At 47.6% G+C, this 18414-nt stretch overlaps 1 protein-coding gene across 3 annotated transcripts in view; it reads right to left on the reverse strand.

The window, feature by feature from the left end:
- The window catches only part of TTBK2 (tau tubulin kinase 2), a 406138-nt gene that overhangs the window by 181588 nt on the left and 206136 nt on the right, over window positions 1–18414 (reverse strand). For all 3 annotated transcript variants that reach the window (XM_063947656.1, XM_063947657.1, XM_063947655.1), the window contains exon 4: window positions 1522–1595. In XM_063947656.1, coding sequence (XP_063803726.1) covers window positions 1522–1595 — 74 coding nt within the window. The remainder of the gene's footprint in view (window positions 1–1521; window positions 1596–18414) is intronic.

Genomic DNA, 18414 nt, shown 5'->3' on the forward strand with positions numbered 1-18414 from the left:
TCAAAGAATCTTTGCCGTCTGAGCAAATGCGAGTAGGTCTGAGGCTGCCACTAATCTGCGACTGAGACGGCTGGAAGTGGTCTGCGCTGACAGCAGAGACCCTCCCCAAAAACACCTGACACACCTGCGTTTTTTCTGACACACCCACAAAACGGCAGATTTCCACCCAGAAATGTGCGTAATTTAAGCGCTACACATGCGCAGTCATTTGATAATCGCTCAATTTGCGAACTCTCTAATTAGCGATCCATGCTGAATTAGGCCCATAGTACAGAGTTGTTTCAAATAGTGGGGAGTCAGAGGAGACCAGAGAAACCGTGTGAAGCTGGTGCGCGCCGTGTGAAGCTGGTGCGCGCTGCGGGAAGGTGGTGCGTGCCGTGTGAAGCTGGTGCGCGCCGCGGGAAAGTGGTGCGCGCCGTGTGAGTGCCGCGGGAAGGTGGTGTGTGCCGTGTGAAGCTGGTGCGTGCCGTGTGACGCTGGTGTGCGCTGTGTGAAGGTGGCGCGTGCCGTGGGAAGGTGGTGTGTGCCGTGGGAAGGTGGTGCGTGCCGTGGGAAGGTGGCGCGCTCCGTGGGAAGGTGGTGTGTGGTTGGACCTTACCATTTAGAATTCATCTGCATTAAGGACTAGAAGCGGTTGGACTCATTATGGACTGATGAAATAGATTTACTTCATATGAGATAAGTGGTTGATGTCTATCCTAAGAGCTGTGCTAGGTTATGTTTTATGTTGCTGTACTTGTACATATAGGTGTTTGTGGGGACCACCTTGATAACTCTGAGCAGCACTTACTATTGATAGCATATGTACATGAGGTGTTCATCAGGTGTTGCTCACAGCCATTAGTCTTGCTGTATATCCCACAGTAGAACATGATACGGGTAGGCTGACGTATGTCTACAGCGTTAAGCCTAGCGGCTCTGGCCGCATTACTTAAAGCCTTCATACCCCCAAGAATGTTAAGATTTAAAAAAAAAACATTCTGCCAGTATTTTAAAAACACATTATTCCTTTTCTAATATAGCAAGCACCACGGCACACCTGCTCCCTTTCACCAGCAGTATACCGCAGTATAGATACAATCCAATGATAAATGGGACAGCTTCCTCTTTGTAATGACGCCCTCCTAAGCATTCACCCATAAAGCCTTTCCCAATATCAAGTGCTGCTTGTGTTATATGTGAATGGAGCAAGTGCCATAGCTGTTCTCAAGTCACTAATAAAAGCATACTGAGGCAGATGTATTAACCTGGAGAAGTGATAAAGCAGTGATAAACGCAAGGTGATAACGCACCAGCCAGTCATTACGGATTTGAAAAATGACAGTTAGGAGCTGATTGGCTGGTGCGTTATCACCTTACACTTATCACTGCTGTATCACTACCTAGAAGCAATGTACCAGGTCTGAAGATTTTCTAGTGACTGTTACTGTAATATGGTAAAACTTATTGGTACTTTTTAAAGTTAACACTAATAAAAAATAATAATAATGATATTAGAATCTCTTTCTTTTGCAGACTTACCTGTAATTGCATGACGACGTAATTGAACCGATCATTCCTCCCACATCCTATGAAGCGGCATACGTGATCTTTACCTGACACAGAGAACACAGGGTAAAACAGATTACACATGCATCCTATTTGTGACTGGTTCTAGGACTACATGTGGCAGCAGGTTGATGCACATTTCATTTATTTATTTATTTTAATAATTCAGATAGATGAAAGAGTGAGAAGGGCAGGACTGTTACAACCTCTATTTAAGGTTATTATGTGCCAGGATTGATACGGTTACTGACCAGGGTCGGGATGCCTGAAGATTTGCACTTTGTGTGCGATGCAACCTGACAGTCATCGAAAGCATAACGGCGCTAATTAACACTGTATGCTTGAAGAAAGCTGCAAAGTACAGCTCTCCCGGTAATAGCTGTCCTTTGTGATAGAAGGACTTCGGAGGTTTAGGACATGGGAATCCTTCTGCGCATGTGTCAAGTGACACATGCACCGCATGGGGTGCCAGGAGTGATCCAATTGGACCCTGCTCAGGGGTAAATATGAAAAGAAGCCCATAGGATTCTATAGGGTAACGTCACCTAAAGCAGGGCCGTCTTTTCGTATGGGCTCAATGGGCTCTTGCCCAAGGGCCCCAGGAGTATAAGGGCCCTAGGCTGATAGCTGAGGGTCCCCTCTTTCCAGGGGTATCTGATTTTTGAAAATCGGCCCTGGGGAACCGGAGATATCTGACTTGAAAGCAGTGGTCCACAACTAAGCCTGTTAATTGTTCTTCCCAGCCTGATATCTCGGATTTTGTCTGACTTAGAGTATTTCTGAGGGTATAAGCCAAAAGCTGTGACTCTCCCCTTTTAGTGGACACTGGCAGCTTCTCTCTACTATGCCCAGAACCAGAGATATCAGCCTTCAAGCAGCTGGTCACTGCTCCAGCTCCACACGCCTAATATGTAGTTTTAGATTTTCATTGGTGGATTGCTTTGGCTCCTGAACTCTGATCCCCAAGTCCCCAGAACCATCTGAAAGGTGGGACTCTCTAGTTTTTTTATCCCATTCAAAGCTAAGAAATATATTTTCAGGAACCTGAGATATCTGCAGTCAAGCAAGCTGCCCTCCCACCGGAAAATTATAAATATTAAGCCCACTCCACTATCTACCCCTCCCCAATGTATTAAACACCCCCTACCACCCTGGAATCATGTACCAGGGCTTCTTCATTCAGCCCAATGCCCCCTTTTACAGTTTATCTCCATCTGTGCAGTAAAAGAGTAATTAGCAGAAATTACTGTTCCAGGTTCTACACGCTGAGCGGAAGATAGAACACCCTTTACCGCCCGCGGGACATCAAAACTATGCTGATAGCACCCCCACCCCTACCTCTGGAGGATGGGTAGGGGGCCCAGTGCATTGTTGTGCCCAGGGGCCTACACTGCTGTTAAGACAGCCCTGACCTAAAGATGGCATTACCCACTGCACCCAAGCTCTGGATGTATTGCATTCAGGAGCTTGGTGCATATGAGAAAAGTGGGCAAACGGAAAATGGTATTTCTCAGACGAAGACACTGCACTTGCCATTGGACTGGTGCGCTGATGGTGGCGTCTAAGGTGGCACCAATAGGCATTACTGCTGCAAGTGGGCGTCTTAGTCCTTGCACAGTCAGACGCACAGATGCACATAAGGAGGAACTGTGCAGTATAAGGGAGGGACTGTGTAGCTGCATTTTAGGTGCGCTTCTGTGCCCGAATCAGACGCCATGTGTTTTGTAACCCAAGAAGCAAACTCCAAACTCTGTGACAAAACATCTGGTCTAGTTTATGGGGATCAGGAACTGCTACAGTAAAGAGCAAAGAGTCGTTAATAAGAAATTATCATGTACAATCCACAGTAGAGAGTAATCTAGTGTACATGCGGGTGGTCTTCAGTATGCCGCCGGCCGGGATCCGGGCGACCAGCATACCAGCGCCGGGATCCTGACCGCCGGCATGCCAACACATTCTCCCTCTTGGGGGTCCACGACCCCCCTGGAGGGAGAATAAATAGCGTGGCACACGTAGCGTGCCACCGTGCCCGCAGCGTGGTGAGCACAGCGAGCCCGCAAGGGGCTCATTAACGCTCGCCCAGCTGTCGGTATGCCGGCAATCGGGATCCTGGCGCCGGTGTGCTGGCCCCCGGGATCCCGGTCCGCCGGCCACTCATACTACACCCGCGCATGCATGTGTGTCTGTGGGGGGGGGGGGGGATTGGTGGTGGTACATATTACATTGTTTAATGAACATCTCCCATTACTCGGATACTGCTGACTGATCAAACATTATTTCTGATAAATCAGTGCGCAGTACTATGCCCTGCCAAGTTTTACTTACAGATCTCTAGAAGGGTCTAGAAAAGGCTTCATAATAGAATGATGCTAAGTGACATATAAATAGCCTCCTATTAGTCAGTAGTTTAGCACAAATTACATCACATGGTTTTATAGAGCCCTAGTTATTGTTGTAATACCCATATTCATAAAAACCCAGAAAACAATAAATAACACAAAATAATTACAATTACATGACGAGCCTTAGCCACCACCAGGCATCGATCTACAAGAAATCACATTTTACAACGATAACAGGTTAAATGCCTCCAGTCCAAATTTAAATGATCTCCAAAATTCCCTCCAGTTCCAAATCTCACGTACCCATTTTACTGCATTACCATATACAGAAATTGCACACAATGTTGTCTTAGGCATGTAAGAGACGGGGGAACTCCACAGATTACTATAGACAGCTCTGAAAGAATAAATAAGATTTTAAACCTACCGGTAAATCTATTTCTCCTAGTCCGTAGAGGATGCTGGGGACTCCATAAGGACCATGGGGTATAGACGGGCTCCGCAGGAGATAGGGCACCTAAAAAGAACTTTGACTATGGGTATGCACTGGCTCCTCCCTCTATGCCCCTCCTCCAGACCTCAGTTAGAGAACCGTGCCCAGAGAAGATGGACAATACAAGGCAGGATTTAGCAATCCAAGGGCAATATTCATACCAGCCCACACCAATCATACCATGTAACCTGGAACATACATAACCAATTAACAGTATGAACAAATGACAGTAACGGTCCAAGACCGATGTCAACTGTAACATAACCTTTATGTAAGCAACAACTATATACAAGTCTTGCAGAGTTTCCGCCCTGGGACGGACGCCCAGCATCCTCTACGGACTAGGAGAAATAGATTTACCGGTAGGTTTAAAATCTTATTTTCTCTTACGTCCTAGAGGATGCTGGGGACTCCGTAAGGACCATGGGGTTTATACCAAAGCATCCAATCGGGCGGTAGAGTGCGTATGACTCTGCAACACCGACTGAGCAAACTCTAGGTCCTCATCAGCCAGGGTATCAAACTTGTAGAATTTAGCAAAAGTGTTTGACCCCGACCAAGTCGCCGCTCGGCAAAGTTGTAATGCCGAGACGCCTCGGGCAGCTGCCCAAGAAGAGCCCACCTTCCTAGTGGAATGGGCCTTAACCGAATTTGGTACCGGCAATCCAGCCGTAGAGTGAGCCTGCTGAATCGTATTACAGATCCAGCGAGCAATAGTCTGCTTCGAAGCAGGAGCGCCAATCTTATTAGCCGCATACAGGACAAACAGAGCCTCTGTTTTTCTAATTCTAGCCGTCCTGGCTACATAAATTTTTAAGGCCCTGACTACGTCCAGGGATCTGGAATCCTCCAGGTCACTTGTAGCCACAGGCACCACAATAGGTTGATTCATATGGAACGAAGAAACCACTTTAGGCAAAAATTGCGGACGTGTCCTCAATTCAGCTCGATCCACATGAAAAATTAAGTAGTGTGACAAAGCCGCCAATTCTGACACTCACCTTGCTGATGCTAAGGCCAACAACATGACCACCTTCCAGGTAAGAAATTTAAACTCAGCCTTGTTAAGCGGTTCAAACCAGTGTGATTTTAGGAACTGCAACACCACGTTCAGGTCCCATGGTGCCACTGGATGAACAAAAGGGGGCTGGATGTGCAGCACTCCCTTTACAAACGTCTGGACTTCTGGAAGAGAAGCCAATTCCTTCTGAAAGAAAATCGAGAGGGCCGAAATCTGTACCTTAACAGAGCCTAATTTCAGGCCCATATCCACTCCTGTCTGTAGGAAGTGGAGAAACGACCCAGATGAAAATCTTCCGTAGGTACATTCTTGGTTTCACACCAAGACACATACTTTCGCCAGATACGGTGATAATGCTTAACCGTCACCTCCTTCCTAGCCTTTATTAAAGTAGGGATGACCTCATCCGGAATCCCCTTTTTCGCTAGGATTCGGCGTTCAACTGCCATGCCGTCAAACGTAACCGCGGTAAGTCTTGAAATACACAGGGCCCCTTCTGCAACAGGTCTTCCCTCAGAGGAAGAGGCCAGGGATCTCCTGTGAGCATCTCTTGTAGATCCGAGTACCAGGCCCTTCGAGGCCAGTCTGGGACAATGAGTATCGTCTGTACTCTTCTTCATCTTATGATCCTCAACACTTTTGTGATGAGAGGAAGAGGAGGAAACACGTAGACCGATTTGAACACCCACGGTGTTACCAGAGCGTCTACTGCTACTGCCTGAGGGTCCCGAGACCTGGCGCAATACCTCCGAAGTTTTTTGTTGAGGCGTGACGACATCATGTCTATTTGAGGAGTTCCCCAAAGACGTGTTACGTCTGCAAAGACTTCTTGATGAAGTCCCCACTCTCCTGGATGGAGATCGTGTCTGCTGTGGAAGTCTGCTTCCCAGTTGTCCACTCCCGGAATGAAGACAGCTGACAGAGCGCTTACATGATTTTCCGCCCAGCGAAGGATCCTTGTGGCTTCCGCCATTGCGACTCTGCTTTTTGTCCTGCCTTGGCGGTTCACATGAGCCACTGCTGTGACATTGTCTGATTGAATTAGAACCGGTAGGTTTCGAAGAAAACTCTCCGCTTGTCGAAGGCCATTGTAAATGGCCCTGAGTTCCAACACATTGACCCTGAAAAATTTTTTTCCCTGTGTGACCGCTCCCCATCCTCGGAGGCTCGCGTCCGTGGTAACCAGGATCCAATCCTGAATTCCGAACCTGCGACCCTCCAGGAGGTGAGCACTTTGCAACCACCACAGGAGGGACACTCTGGTCCCTGGGGACAGAGTTATTTTCCGATTTAAGTGCAGATGGGACCCGGACCACTTGTCCAGAAGGTCCCATTGAAAAGTCCTTGCATGGAACCTTCCGAAGGGAATGGCCTCGTAGGCCGCCACCATTTTACCCAGAACTCGAGTGCATTGGTGAACCGACACCCTTTTCGGTTTTAGCAGGTCTCTGACCATGTTCTGTATGTCTTGGGCTTTCTCTATTGGGAGGAAGACCTTCATTTGTTCAGTATCCAGTATCATACCTAGGAACGGTAGTCGAGTTGTCGGAATCAACTGTGACTTTGGTAGATTTAAAATCCAACCGTGTTGCTGGAGCACTCTCAGAGAGAGCGCCACACTGCTCAGCAATTTCTCCCTTGATCTCGCTTTTATCAGGAGATCGTCCAAGTATGGGATAATTGTGACCCCATGCTTGCGCAGGACCACCATCATTTCTGCCATTATCTTGGTAAAAATCCTTGGGGCCGTGGAGAGTCCAAACGGCAACGTCTGAAATTGGTAATGACAATCCTGTACAGCGAATCTCAGGTATTCCTGATGGGGGGCATATATGGGGACATGAAGGTACACATCCTTTATGTCCAGAGACACCATGAACTGCCCCTCCTCCATTATTATCGCTCTGAGAGATTCCATTTTGAATTTGAATCTTTTTATGTACAGGTTTAGGGATTTCAGATTCAAAATAGGTCTGACCGAACCGTCCGGTTTCGGGACCACAAATAGGGTTGAGTAGTAACCTCTTCCCTGCTGGTGCAGGGGAACCTTGATTATCACGTGCTGTATACACAGCGTTTGAATTGCAGCTAACACTATATCCCTTTCCGATGTGGAAGCTGGTAGGGCCGATTTGAAAAATCGGCGCGGGGGCACCTCCTCGAATTCCAATTTGTAACCCTGGGAAACTATTTCCAACACCCAGGGATTCAGGTCCGAACTGACCCAGGCCTGACTGAAAAGTCGAAGACGTGCCCCCACCGGTGCGGACTCCCTCAGGGGAGCCCCAGCGTCATGCTGTGGGTTTTGGAGCAGCCGGGGAGGACTTTTGTTCCTGGGCACCTGCCGAAGCAGGTGCTCTTTTGCCTCTGCCCTTACCTCTGGCGAGGAAAGAGGATCCCCGACCTCTTTTGGACTTGTGCGGCCGAAAGGACTGCATCTGATAGGGTGTTACTTTCTTTTGCTGTTGGGGAATACATGGTAAAAAATTTGATTTACCTGCTGTAGCTGTGGAAACCAAGTCCGTCAGCCCATCCCCAAACAATACATCACCCTTATAGGGTAGTACTTCCATATGTTTTTTGGAATCCGCATCACCCGTCCATTGGCGAGTCCATAAGGATCTTCTCGCTGAGACAGACATGGCATTGGCCCTAGAAGCTAGCAATCCAATGTCCCTTTGAGCATCCCTCATAAATAAGACTGCGTCTTTAATATGGGCTAGAGTTAGGAATATAGTATCCTTATCCATATTATCAAATTGATCTGTCAGCTCATCTATCCAAGCTGCAATTGCGCTACACACCCATGCCGACGCAATTGTCGGTCTTAGCACAGCACCCGTATGAGAATAAATACACTTTAAGGTAGTTTCTTGCCTGCGATCTGCAGGGTCCTAAAGGGCTGCTGTGTCAGGAGACTGTAGCGCCACTTTCTTGGACAAGCGCGTCAGGGCCTTTTCCACAGTGGGGGGTGATTCCCAAATCTCCCTGTCCTGCTTAGGGAAAGGGTATGCCATATAAATTCTTTTGGGGATCTGCGGTCTCTTATCCGGAGTCTCCCAAGCTTTTCCAAAGAATTAATTTAATTCATGAGATGTTGGAAAGTTAATAATCTGTTTCTTTTCCTTAAACATGTGTACCCTTGTGTCGGGGACCGAGGGTTCATCCACAATATGCAACACATCCCTTATTGCCACAATCATACACTGAATGGTTTTAGTCACCCTAGGGTGCAATTTTACTTCGTCATAGTCGACACTGGAATCAGAATCCGTGTCGGTAGTAGTGTCTTGTGTTAAGGGACGCTTTTGAGACCCCGACGGGCCCTGTGAGTCGGTCCAATCCGAGGATTGACCCCCTGATGTCCCCCCTAATTCAGCCTTATCAAGCCTTTTATGTAAAGATGCCACACTTGCATTCAACATATGCCACATGTCCATCCAATCTGGAGTCGGCACAACCGACGGGGACACACCACTCATTTGCTCCACCTCCTCCTTAGAGAAGCCTTCCACCTCAGACATGTCGACACACACGTACCGACACCCCACACACACAGGGATTAACCTATAAGGGGACAAACCCCCAACCAGGTCCTAAGGAGAGACAGAGAGAGAGTATGCCAGCACACACCAGCGCTTAAAAACACTGGAAAAAATATGTCCAGATAGCGCTTTTTTATATATAATATGCCAATTTCCACTCACTGCGTCGCTAATGCGCCCCCCTCCTCTTTTTTCCAGCCTGTGTGTTCAGCAGGGGAGAGACCAGGGAGCCAGCGTTTTCCTCATGCAGCTTCTGTGGAGAAAATGGCGCTGGTTAGTGCTGAGGATCAAGCCCCGCCCACCCGACAGCGGGCTTTGGTCCCAGTGATTTTTCAATAATATGGCGGGGGATCATAGATTTACTGCCTCCGCAGCCTAATCAAACTGTATTTGGCCAAAATGTGAGGTTTATTGCTGCCCAGGGCGCCCCCCGCCTGCGCCCTGCACCCTTCAGTGCTGCTCTGTGTGTGTGTGACTGGGAGCAGAAGATCTGATGTCTTCTGCCGCCTAAGAGGTCTTCTGCCTTCTCTATCCGGCTTCTATCTTCGGCATCTGTGAGGAGGACGGCGGCGCGGCTCCGGGACGAACCCCAGGTGAGAGCTGTGTTCCGACTCCCTCTGGAGCTAATGGTGTCCAGTAGCCTTAGAAGCAGTGCCGAACTTAACAAGCCAGCTCTGCTTCTCTCTCCTCTGTCCCACGATGCAGGGAGCCTGTTGCCAACAGGACTCCCTGAAAATAAAAAACCTAACAAAATTCTTCTTCGACAGAAAACTCTGGAGAGCTCTCTGCAGTGCACCCATTCTCCTCTGGGCACAAGATCTAACGGAGGTCTGGAGGATGGGCATAGAGGGAGGAGCCAGTGCACACCCATAGTCAAAGTTCTTTTTAGGTGCCCTATCTCCTGCGGAGCCCGTCTATACCCCATGGTCCTTACAGAGTCCCCAGCATCCTCTAGGACGTAAGAGAAAAATCCATTCAAGTTTAATCAGAAAAGGACAAATCATTACCAACGGGTGTGGTATGGCATGTCAACATTCAAAATGTCGATGTAGATGAATGTCGATATTCAGGCTTTTTTCTAGTTTAAGAGTTTCAAACCTAACTACAGCCTTACCCTAAATCTAACCCTGTACTGCTGACATTGTGACTGTTAACTTAATGACCACGTCAACATGTTTGCTGTCAATAGACCACGTTGACATTCTGAATGGCGACATAATGACTACATACCTTACTGACCACTATCAGCCAACTCTAGTAAGCAGAGACTCACAGGGTGTGCATGAGCAAACTGAAAAGTAGCTCAATGGTAGACTTATCATAGTTAAATCTGTTTCTGCGAGGTACACTGGATTCGACAGGGAATAACATCAGGGAATAACATTGGGATGTAGAGTTGGATCTTGATCCGAGGCACCAACAGGCTAAAGTTTTGACTGTTCCCAGGATGTATTGCACCGCCTCCTCTATACACTCCGGGCACTGGAGCTCAGTTTCGTTAACCAGTCCAATTCAGTACCAGGTAAAAGAGACGGCAGATGTTAGTCACATAGAACCACATTCTCACGAAAGGAGAAGGGACTAGCGGCTAATGCCATACAAACCCAAAGAAGCTAAGTGCGTCAGGGTGGGCGCCCTGTGGAATCCAGTGTACCTCGCAGAAAGAGATTTAACTATGGTAAGTCTACCAAAAATCTCCTCTTCTGCAGGGTGATACACTGGTATTCCACAGGGAATAACATCGGGGATGTCCTAAAGCAGTTCCTCATGGGAGGGGACGCACTGTAGCGGGTACAAGAACCCGGCGTCCAAAGGAAGAATCCAGGGAGGCGGAAGTATTGAAAGCATAGAACCTGATGAACGTGTTCACAGAGGACCACGAAGCCGCCTTGCACAATTGTTTAGCGGACGCGCTTCGGTGGGCCGCCCAAGTAGGTCCAACAGACCGAGTAGAATGGGTTTTAATTGCAGCAGGAGCTGGGAGACCAGCCTGCGCATAGGCTTGTGCAATCCCCATTCTGATCCATCTGGCCAAGGTCTGCTTATTCGCAGGCCAGCCTCGTTTGTGAAAACCAAAAAGAACAAAAAAAGGGTATCGCACCTCCTGAGAGAGGCAGTCCTCTCCACATCCAAAGACCGCTCTTTGGAGGACAAACAAGAAGAGATAAAGGCCGGAACCACAATCTCTTGGTTAAGATGAAAAGATGATACCACCTTAGGTAGATAACAAGGGCGAGTTTGAAGAACTGCCCGGTCACGGTGAAAAATCAGAAAGGGTGGACGACAGGACAAAGCGCCTAAGTCAGACACCTTCCTAGCAGAGATAAAGAATTTGATAGGGAGTGTGTGAACACTCCCACTCCTGGCGCACCTTAATTAAATGAATAATAAAAAAAGCTGAACAACAGCTGCAAGCACTAGGGGACTGCTAGTTCCCCCAAAGGCAGAGATAGAAAATATATACAAGTGCTGCGCTTGAAGTGAGCTTGGTTAATTGCTACTTGGTGAAAATATAAATATAAAGGTGTCTGCTCCAATCAATCAACAGCTCACACGGAACTTGCTAATAAACAAATTTAATAATACACATAAAAATAAAATAAAATGAAATAAAATAAAAGACAATTATAAAAACAAATGTTTAAAACTAGCTCAAGCACACTGATACATTTGCTGTATGGATCACTGAAATGAAAGTTTGTAAATAGTGTCACTTTAATGTTGCCACAAAGGACCTAATTGTGGTCTCTTTGTATCAATAGGGACTGGTAAGTAGCAGTTCGTACAGCCTGTTGGAGAATAAATGAAACAAACTCTTGTGCCTCTAGGCTACTGGCGTCCCAGTGCAGAGGAGAAGCCGCTGATTATAATTACCCGTCCTGCGGGAAATGTAGTGATGCGGCACAAGAGGTACCGGAGCAGCTGCCGTGCGTCTGCCGTTGGCACTAGCAAAGTGCAGATGGTAAGATCTAGGCAAGCCGGTCGTAATGCTGCAGTAATACGCTGGGCTGGCGTTCCGGTTGGAAATTCTCCACGGCTGATCGAGCAGATTCAAGGAGCACCACTGCGGGTGAGAATGACTGGCAACACTCAGTGCGTCCGTGAGCAATGTGAAGGAGTGACGTCAACGCGTTTCGTCCCGTATCCCGGGACTTCCTCAAGACGAACCGGAACGCCAGCCCAGCGTATTACTGCAGCATTACGACCGGCTTGCCTAGATCTTACCATCTGCACTTTGCTAGTGCCAACGGCAGACGCACGGCAGCTGCTCCGGTACCTCTTGTGCCGCATCACTACATTTCCCGCAGGACGGGTAATTATAATCAGCGGCTTCTCCTCTGCACTGGGACGCCAGTAGCCTAGAGGCACAAGAGTTTGTTTCATTTATTCTCCAACAGGCTGTACGAACTGCTACTTACCAGTCCCTATTGATACAAAGAGACCACAATTAGGTCCTTTGTGGCAACATTAAAGTGACACTATTTACAAACTTTCATTTCAGTGATCCATACAGCAAATGTATCAGTGTGCTTGAGCTAGTTTTAAACATTTGTTTTTATAATTGTCTTTTATTTTATTTCATTTTATTTTATTTTTATGTGTATTATTAAATTTGTTTATTAGCAAGTTCCGTGTGAGCTGTTGATTGATTGGAGCAGACACCTTTATATTTATATTTTCACCAAGTAGCAATTAACCAAGCTCACTTCAAGCGCAGCACTTGTATATATTTTCTACCTTCCTAGCAGAGGCAATAGCCAATAAAAACACGACCTTAAGTGTAAGACATTTAAGATCCACAGACTCAAGAGGTTCGAATTGAGACTCTTGTAGGGCATTTAAAACAACAGACAGATCCCATGGAGCCAAGGAGGGACATAGGGAGGCTGAATCCTTAAAACACCCTGAGTGAAAGTATGAACGTCAGGAATAGACGTAATTTTCTTCTGAAACCACACCGACAAGGCAGATATATGAACATTGAGGGAGGCCAGACGAAGGCCTAAATAGAGGCTTTGTTGCAGAAAAGCCAAAAGCCTAGAAGTTCTGAATGAATAGGCATCATAATTCTTAGCAGCACACCATGTGATATAAGAATCCACGCCATCAAAGCCAGTCTGTCCAGGTCCGGATAGACACAAGGGCCCTGAACGAGGAGGTCTGGGCGTTGAGGAAGTAGAAGAGGACGCTCTATCGAGTGACCCTGCAGGTCTGAGAACCAACGCCGCCTGGGCCACGCAAGAGCGACTAGAATTAGTAATTGCTTGAACTTCCGTAGTACCCTGGGCAGGAGTGACGCTGGAGGATACACGTATGGCAGCCGAAAGTTCCATGGAATTGCCAGTGCATCCACGAACGCTGCTTGAAGGTCCCTTGTCCTTTATCCGAAGACCGGAAACTTGTGATTGTGTCGAGATGCCATCAGGTCTACGTCTGGTAGGCCCCACTTGTCCACTAGGAGTTAAAAGACTTCCGGATGAAGACTCCACTCTCCGGCGTGAACGTCCTGACGACTGAGGAAATCCGCTTCCCAGTTGAGGACTCCGGGGATGAAGACTGCCGATATTGCCGGCAGATGGCGTTTCGCCCAACGGAGGATTTTTGATACTTCCAACATTGCCATGCGGCTTCGAGTGCTGCCTTGATGATTTTTGTCTGATTGTACTTGAACAGGCCTGTTCTGTACTAGAGGCAGGGCCAGTGTCAATGCATTGAACAGCGCCCGCAATTCCAGAATGTTTATCGGGAGGACAGACTCCTCCATGGTCCACCGACCCTGGAGAGAGAGTGTTGCTCCACCACCGAGCCCCAACTCCCGCAGACTGGCATCCTTTGTCAGGAGGATCCAGTTGGAGATCCAGAAAGGACGGCCCCTGCTCAACTGTTGGCCCTGTAGCCACCAGCTCAGTGACAGACGAACCTCCGCAGTCAAGGAGATCATTTGAGACCTGATCCGATGAGGTAGGCCGTCCCACTGTGAAAGAATTAACCTCTGCAGAGGGCGGGAATGAAATTGAGCGTGCTCTACCATGTCGAAAGCCGATACCATGAGGCCTAGTACTTGCATCGCCGAGTGTATAGACACTCTTGGGCGAGAGAGGAAATATCTGATCTTGTCCTGAAGTTTCAGGAATTTCTCTGGAGACAAAAACAATCGTTGGTTGTGTGTGTCCAGTAGTGCCCCCCAGGTGCACCATGCTCCGAGCAGGGACCAGCGAGTACTTTTTCCAGTTGATGAGCCACCCGTGGGCTTGTAGTAATTTGACCGTCAGTTCCAGATGACGCAGGAGAACCTCTTGGGAGTTCGCCAGGATCAGCAAGTCGTCCAGATACAGCAGGATCCTGATAGCCTGACGACGGAGAAGAGCAGTCATCACGGCCATGACCTTGGTGAAGATCCGAGGGGCCGTGGCCAATCCAAAAGGTAGTGCCTGGAATTGATAATATAGGTTGCCAATAGCAAACCGCAGATATTGCTGATGCGACATGGCAATAGGTATGTGCAGGTAAGCATCCTGTATGTCCAGGGATACCATATTGTCTTCGGGTTCCATGGCCAGCACTATAGAGTGCAGAGTTTCCATACGGAATTTGGATACTCTCACAAACTTGTTCAATGATTTGGGGTTGAGTATAGGCTGGACGGACCCATTTGGCTTCGGAACTAGAAACAGGGTTGAATAGTAACCCCTGCCTCTCTGAGACAGAGGTACCAGCACTACCACTCCTGTATCCAGGAGGGATTGTACAACCAAGTGTAGAGCTTGTGCCTTTAACGGATCCGCAGGGATAACCGTTGTGCAACACTGGCGAGGGGGACATCTCTTGAAAGAGATTGCGTACCCGTGAGAGACAACTTCCCGCACCTAGGCATCCAAAGTGGTCTTTAACCAGGCCTGGGCAAACTTCAGAAGTCAGCCTCCCACCCTGGGGTCCCCCATGGGGAGGCCCGCCCCGTCATGCAGCAGGCTTGTCTTGTTTGGAAGCAGGCTGACGGGCGTCCCAGGATTGTTTAGATTTAGGCTTAGTGGTTTTGGAAGCACGAGCCTGTCGCGGATACCCCTGACCCTTTGCTTTTCCTGGAAGTCGAAAGGAACGAAAGGTGGTACTCTTAGCCTTCGGAACAGAAGGATTAGTATTTGGCAGACAAGCAGTCTTGACAGTAGCTAAGTCAGTCACAATCTTGTTCAGATCCTCCCCAAATAGGATGTCACCCTTAAAAGGGAGCACCTCCAAGGTTTTTTTTGGAGTCCAGGTCCGCCTTCCAGGACCTCAACCACAGAATTCGACAAGCCAGGATAGATGTAGTAGATGTCTTGGCCGCCATTACACCTGCATCAGAGGCCGCCTCCTGAATATAGTGGGAGGCTGTGGTCATATAAGACAGATACTGTCTGGCAGTGTCAGTAAAATACTGAGGTAGCTCATCCTCAATTGCTTGAACCCATGCTTCAATACTTTTCGCAGTCCAGGAGGCTGCCAGTAAGGGAGTAAATAGACTTCAGGCATCCCTCCACACGCTTATCCGTCGGTTCCATCAGTGAGGGGACAGTGGTGACAGGCAGAGTAGATGAAACCACAAGACGGGCGACATGAGAGTCCACCAGTAGTGGAGTTCCCCACTTGTTACTCAACTCCGCAGGGATAGGATAACAAGCTAGCATCTTTTTAGACAGGGAAAATGTATTTCCTGGAGACGACCAGGATTCCTGATGTATGTCAATTAAATGGTCTGAATGTGGTAAGACAACTTTAGCAACCTTATGACGTTTGAACTTATCAGGTTTCTTAGACGCAGTAATAGGCTCAATATCATCATCTATTTGAAGAATTAGCTTAATAGCCTCCACTAGGTCAGGAACATCAACCTGGGTTGTAGATTACTCATCAGAAGCAACTGTATCAGTGTCTGACGGATCAGTATATTCCCCATCCTCATCGGAAGAATTATCCGAAATATTAGTGGATTGTGAGGAAGAAACGTCCCGTTTAGATGACCACTTGGTCCCAGAGGAGCGATGTGGGGAAGACTTTTGTCTAACCAAAGACTGATTTAATTGTTGTAATTGGGTAGACAGAGTATCCGCCCAGGGCGGATTAACTACAGGGACAATATGTGGCTGCAATGGCACAGGAAGTCTCCCAAGGGGGCGTAAGACGTGTCACAAGTGTAGTCAGCAGACTTGAGAATGCTGGCCAGGGTGGGTCCTAATTGGCCACAGTTGCTGCAGGTTGACTGGGTGTATGGCACTCAGCGCCTGAACCAGCAGCTAAAACTTCCCCCCTCAGGTAAATCCGTAGTGCCAGTACTGCAGGATGCAGAAGCATCTGCGGATTTCCCGCCCTGTGTAGCAGACATTATAAGGAATGTAGCCTTAGGGCGTAACAGTACAATATAGCCAGACAAACACAAAACCTGCAAATAACCTCCTATGTTATGTGACAGTAAACACAGTATGCAAATCAGAGGAATTAAGTGGTACGAGGTGACTGAAACACACAGTAAAAATACCCAATCGTATAGTGTATATATATATGTATGTATGTATGTATGTATGTATGTATGTATGTATGTATATATATATATATATATATATATATATAGGGATCCCTGACGCACTTAGCCCCTCAGGGTACAGAATATAGTGATAGCAATATGTGATATGGGAGAATGGAATCCCACACAACAGCTACAGTCACACTCAGTAACATGTACAATGCAGAAGTTATTACATATAAACAATAAAACTGCACTGGACTAGTAAATTTACATATAAATATAGGAGTATAGATATAACAATGCACAGTAGATACTGGATGTATATAACAGAATACTTGTACTAAATATTCAGATAGCAGTACACTTGTTCTTAACTAACAGTCTAAAATGACATGTACAATACTTAAAGTGTCTGTAAATGCACAGCGCTGATGAGACAGACGGCTTTACAGAGGAGACAGTGCCCTGCAGTCCCGGAGATCAGCCCAGCTAGTAGTGAAGATGGCGCCAAAATCTCTGTCAGGAAGTGAGGGAGAGAGAAATGCAGCTCCAGGGCGGGAACACCAGCAGTAAATGGCGCCCAGAGCTCGGGGAGGGGCTACAGGTCAGCATCTTATCCCCTATGCTGGGATACTATGGAGCCTATATTAAACGGATTTTAGTAAATCCGACCTGTGCTCCCTTCCCTGGTGGATATAGTGGGGTCCCTGTGCAGTAGTGTCCACGCCAGCGGCGCGGTCCGTCTCCTGGAACCGCGACAGGACCGCGATTTTCAGCGGGTCCCACCTGGGGGACCCTCTTACCTGCTCCCTAATGTGCAGCCACGCGATCCAGGAGAGAATCAGCAGTGTGTGCCTGAAGTCCGGTGCGCATCCGCTACAAGTACCCGGGAACTAGGCCGCGGGAGTATGCAGTGCTGCTGGGGGAGGTGATGGAGCAGCAACACAGCATATCAGAATGACATAAAAAGTGCAGCTGTCCTTGAAGTCTTCTTAAAAAGCTCTTTTCAAGGCTGCCTAGCGCAGCTCCCCCCCTCCCCTTAGTGACCAACTTACAAACTGAGCTCCAGTGCCTGGAGGCGGGGCTATAGAGGACGCAGAGCAATGCATCCTGGGAACAGTCAAAGCTTTAGCCTGTTGGTGCCTCGGATCAAGATCCAACTCTACACCCCGATGTTATTCCCTGTGGAATACCAGTGTACCCCGCTGCAGAAAACAGGCTTAGCCCTAATTGCCAGCTATTAAGTAACACATTGTTCTGAAACCTTTGTTTTGCTACAGCTCTCGGCTCTTTCAGCTAAAACATACCGGAAATATAATACTTCAAGGAACAAAACAGGAAATGTACAATATTTTATTGTGATTATTGATGTTCACACAATGTATTATATGGAATGCTACATGTTTAATTGTTAAGCTAAACCTGTCATGTAATCTATGCGGATAAGCTGGGTACACGCTATACGACATGTTGTGCCATATTGGTACTTTCAGACAATCTGCACAACCGTCATACAGTATGAATGCTCAATCCGTTATTCACTGCTGCCGTTCTTTCATTCTTTCCATTGGATATACCGCATGGCCAATGGGACGATGCCACAGCCGGCGCAGTGTTACATGCAGCATGTAATGATAAATTGAGTTGTTATACAACGGACTGTGTAGTGTGTATTGCACATGGTATATCCTTACATCGCACTGCCACACAGCACCTCTACAAGAGTATAGAGAATAGATCTATGAGAAGATAGTGTTATATCATTACTAGTTACACGCCCCAGCTTCACACGGGAACAATTTTGAACTTAAATGTACAACAACCTATTTTGGCTTTCAGTCTCAGAATAATGGCAACACAATATTAAAGAATGAGCTACTCAAAAAGAGACACGCTGAAGCCACACCAGACACATTTACTATGGGCAGCCCCGTGTATACTCTCACGCAAGCCGGCCCACGCAT

The sequence above is a fragment of the Pseudophryne corroboree genome, chromosome 12 (assembly GCF_028390025.1).
Source record: "Pseudophryne corroboree isolate aPseCor3 chromosome 12, aPseCor3.hap2, whole genome shotgun sequence".
Classification (NCBI taxonomy): domain Eukaryota; kingdom Metazoa; phylum Chordata; class Amphibia; order Anura; family Myobatrachidae; genus Pseudophryne; species Pseudophryne corroboree.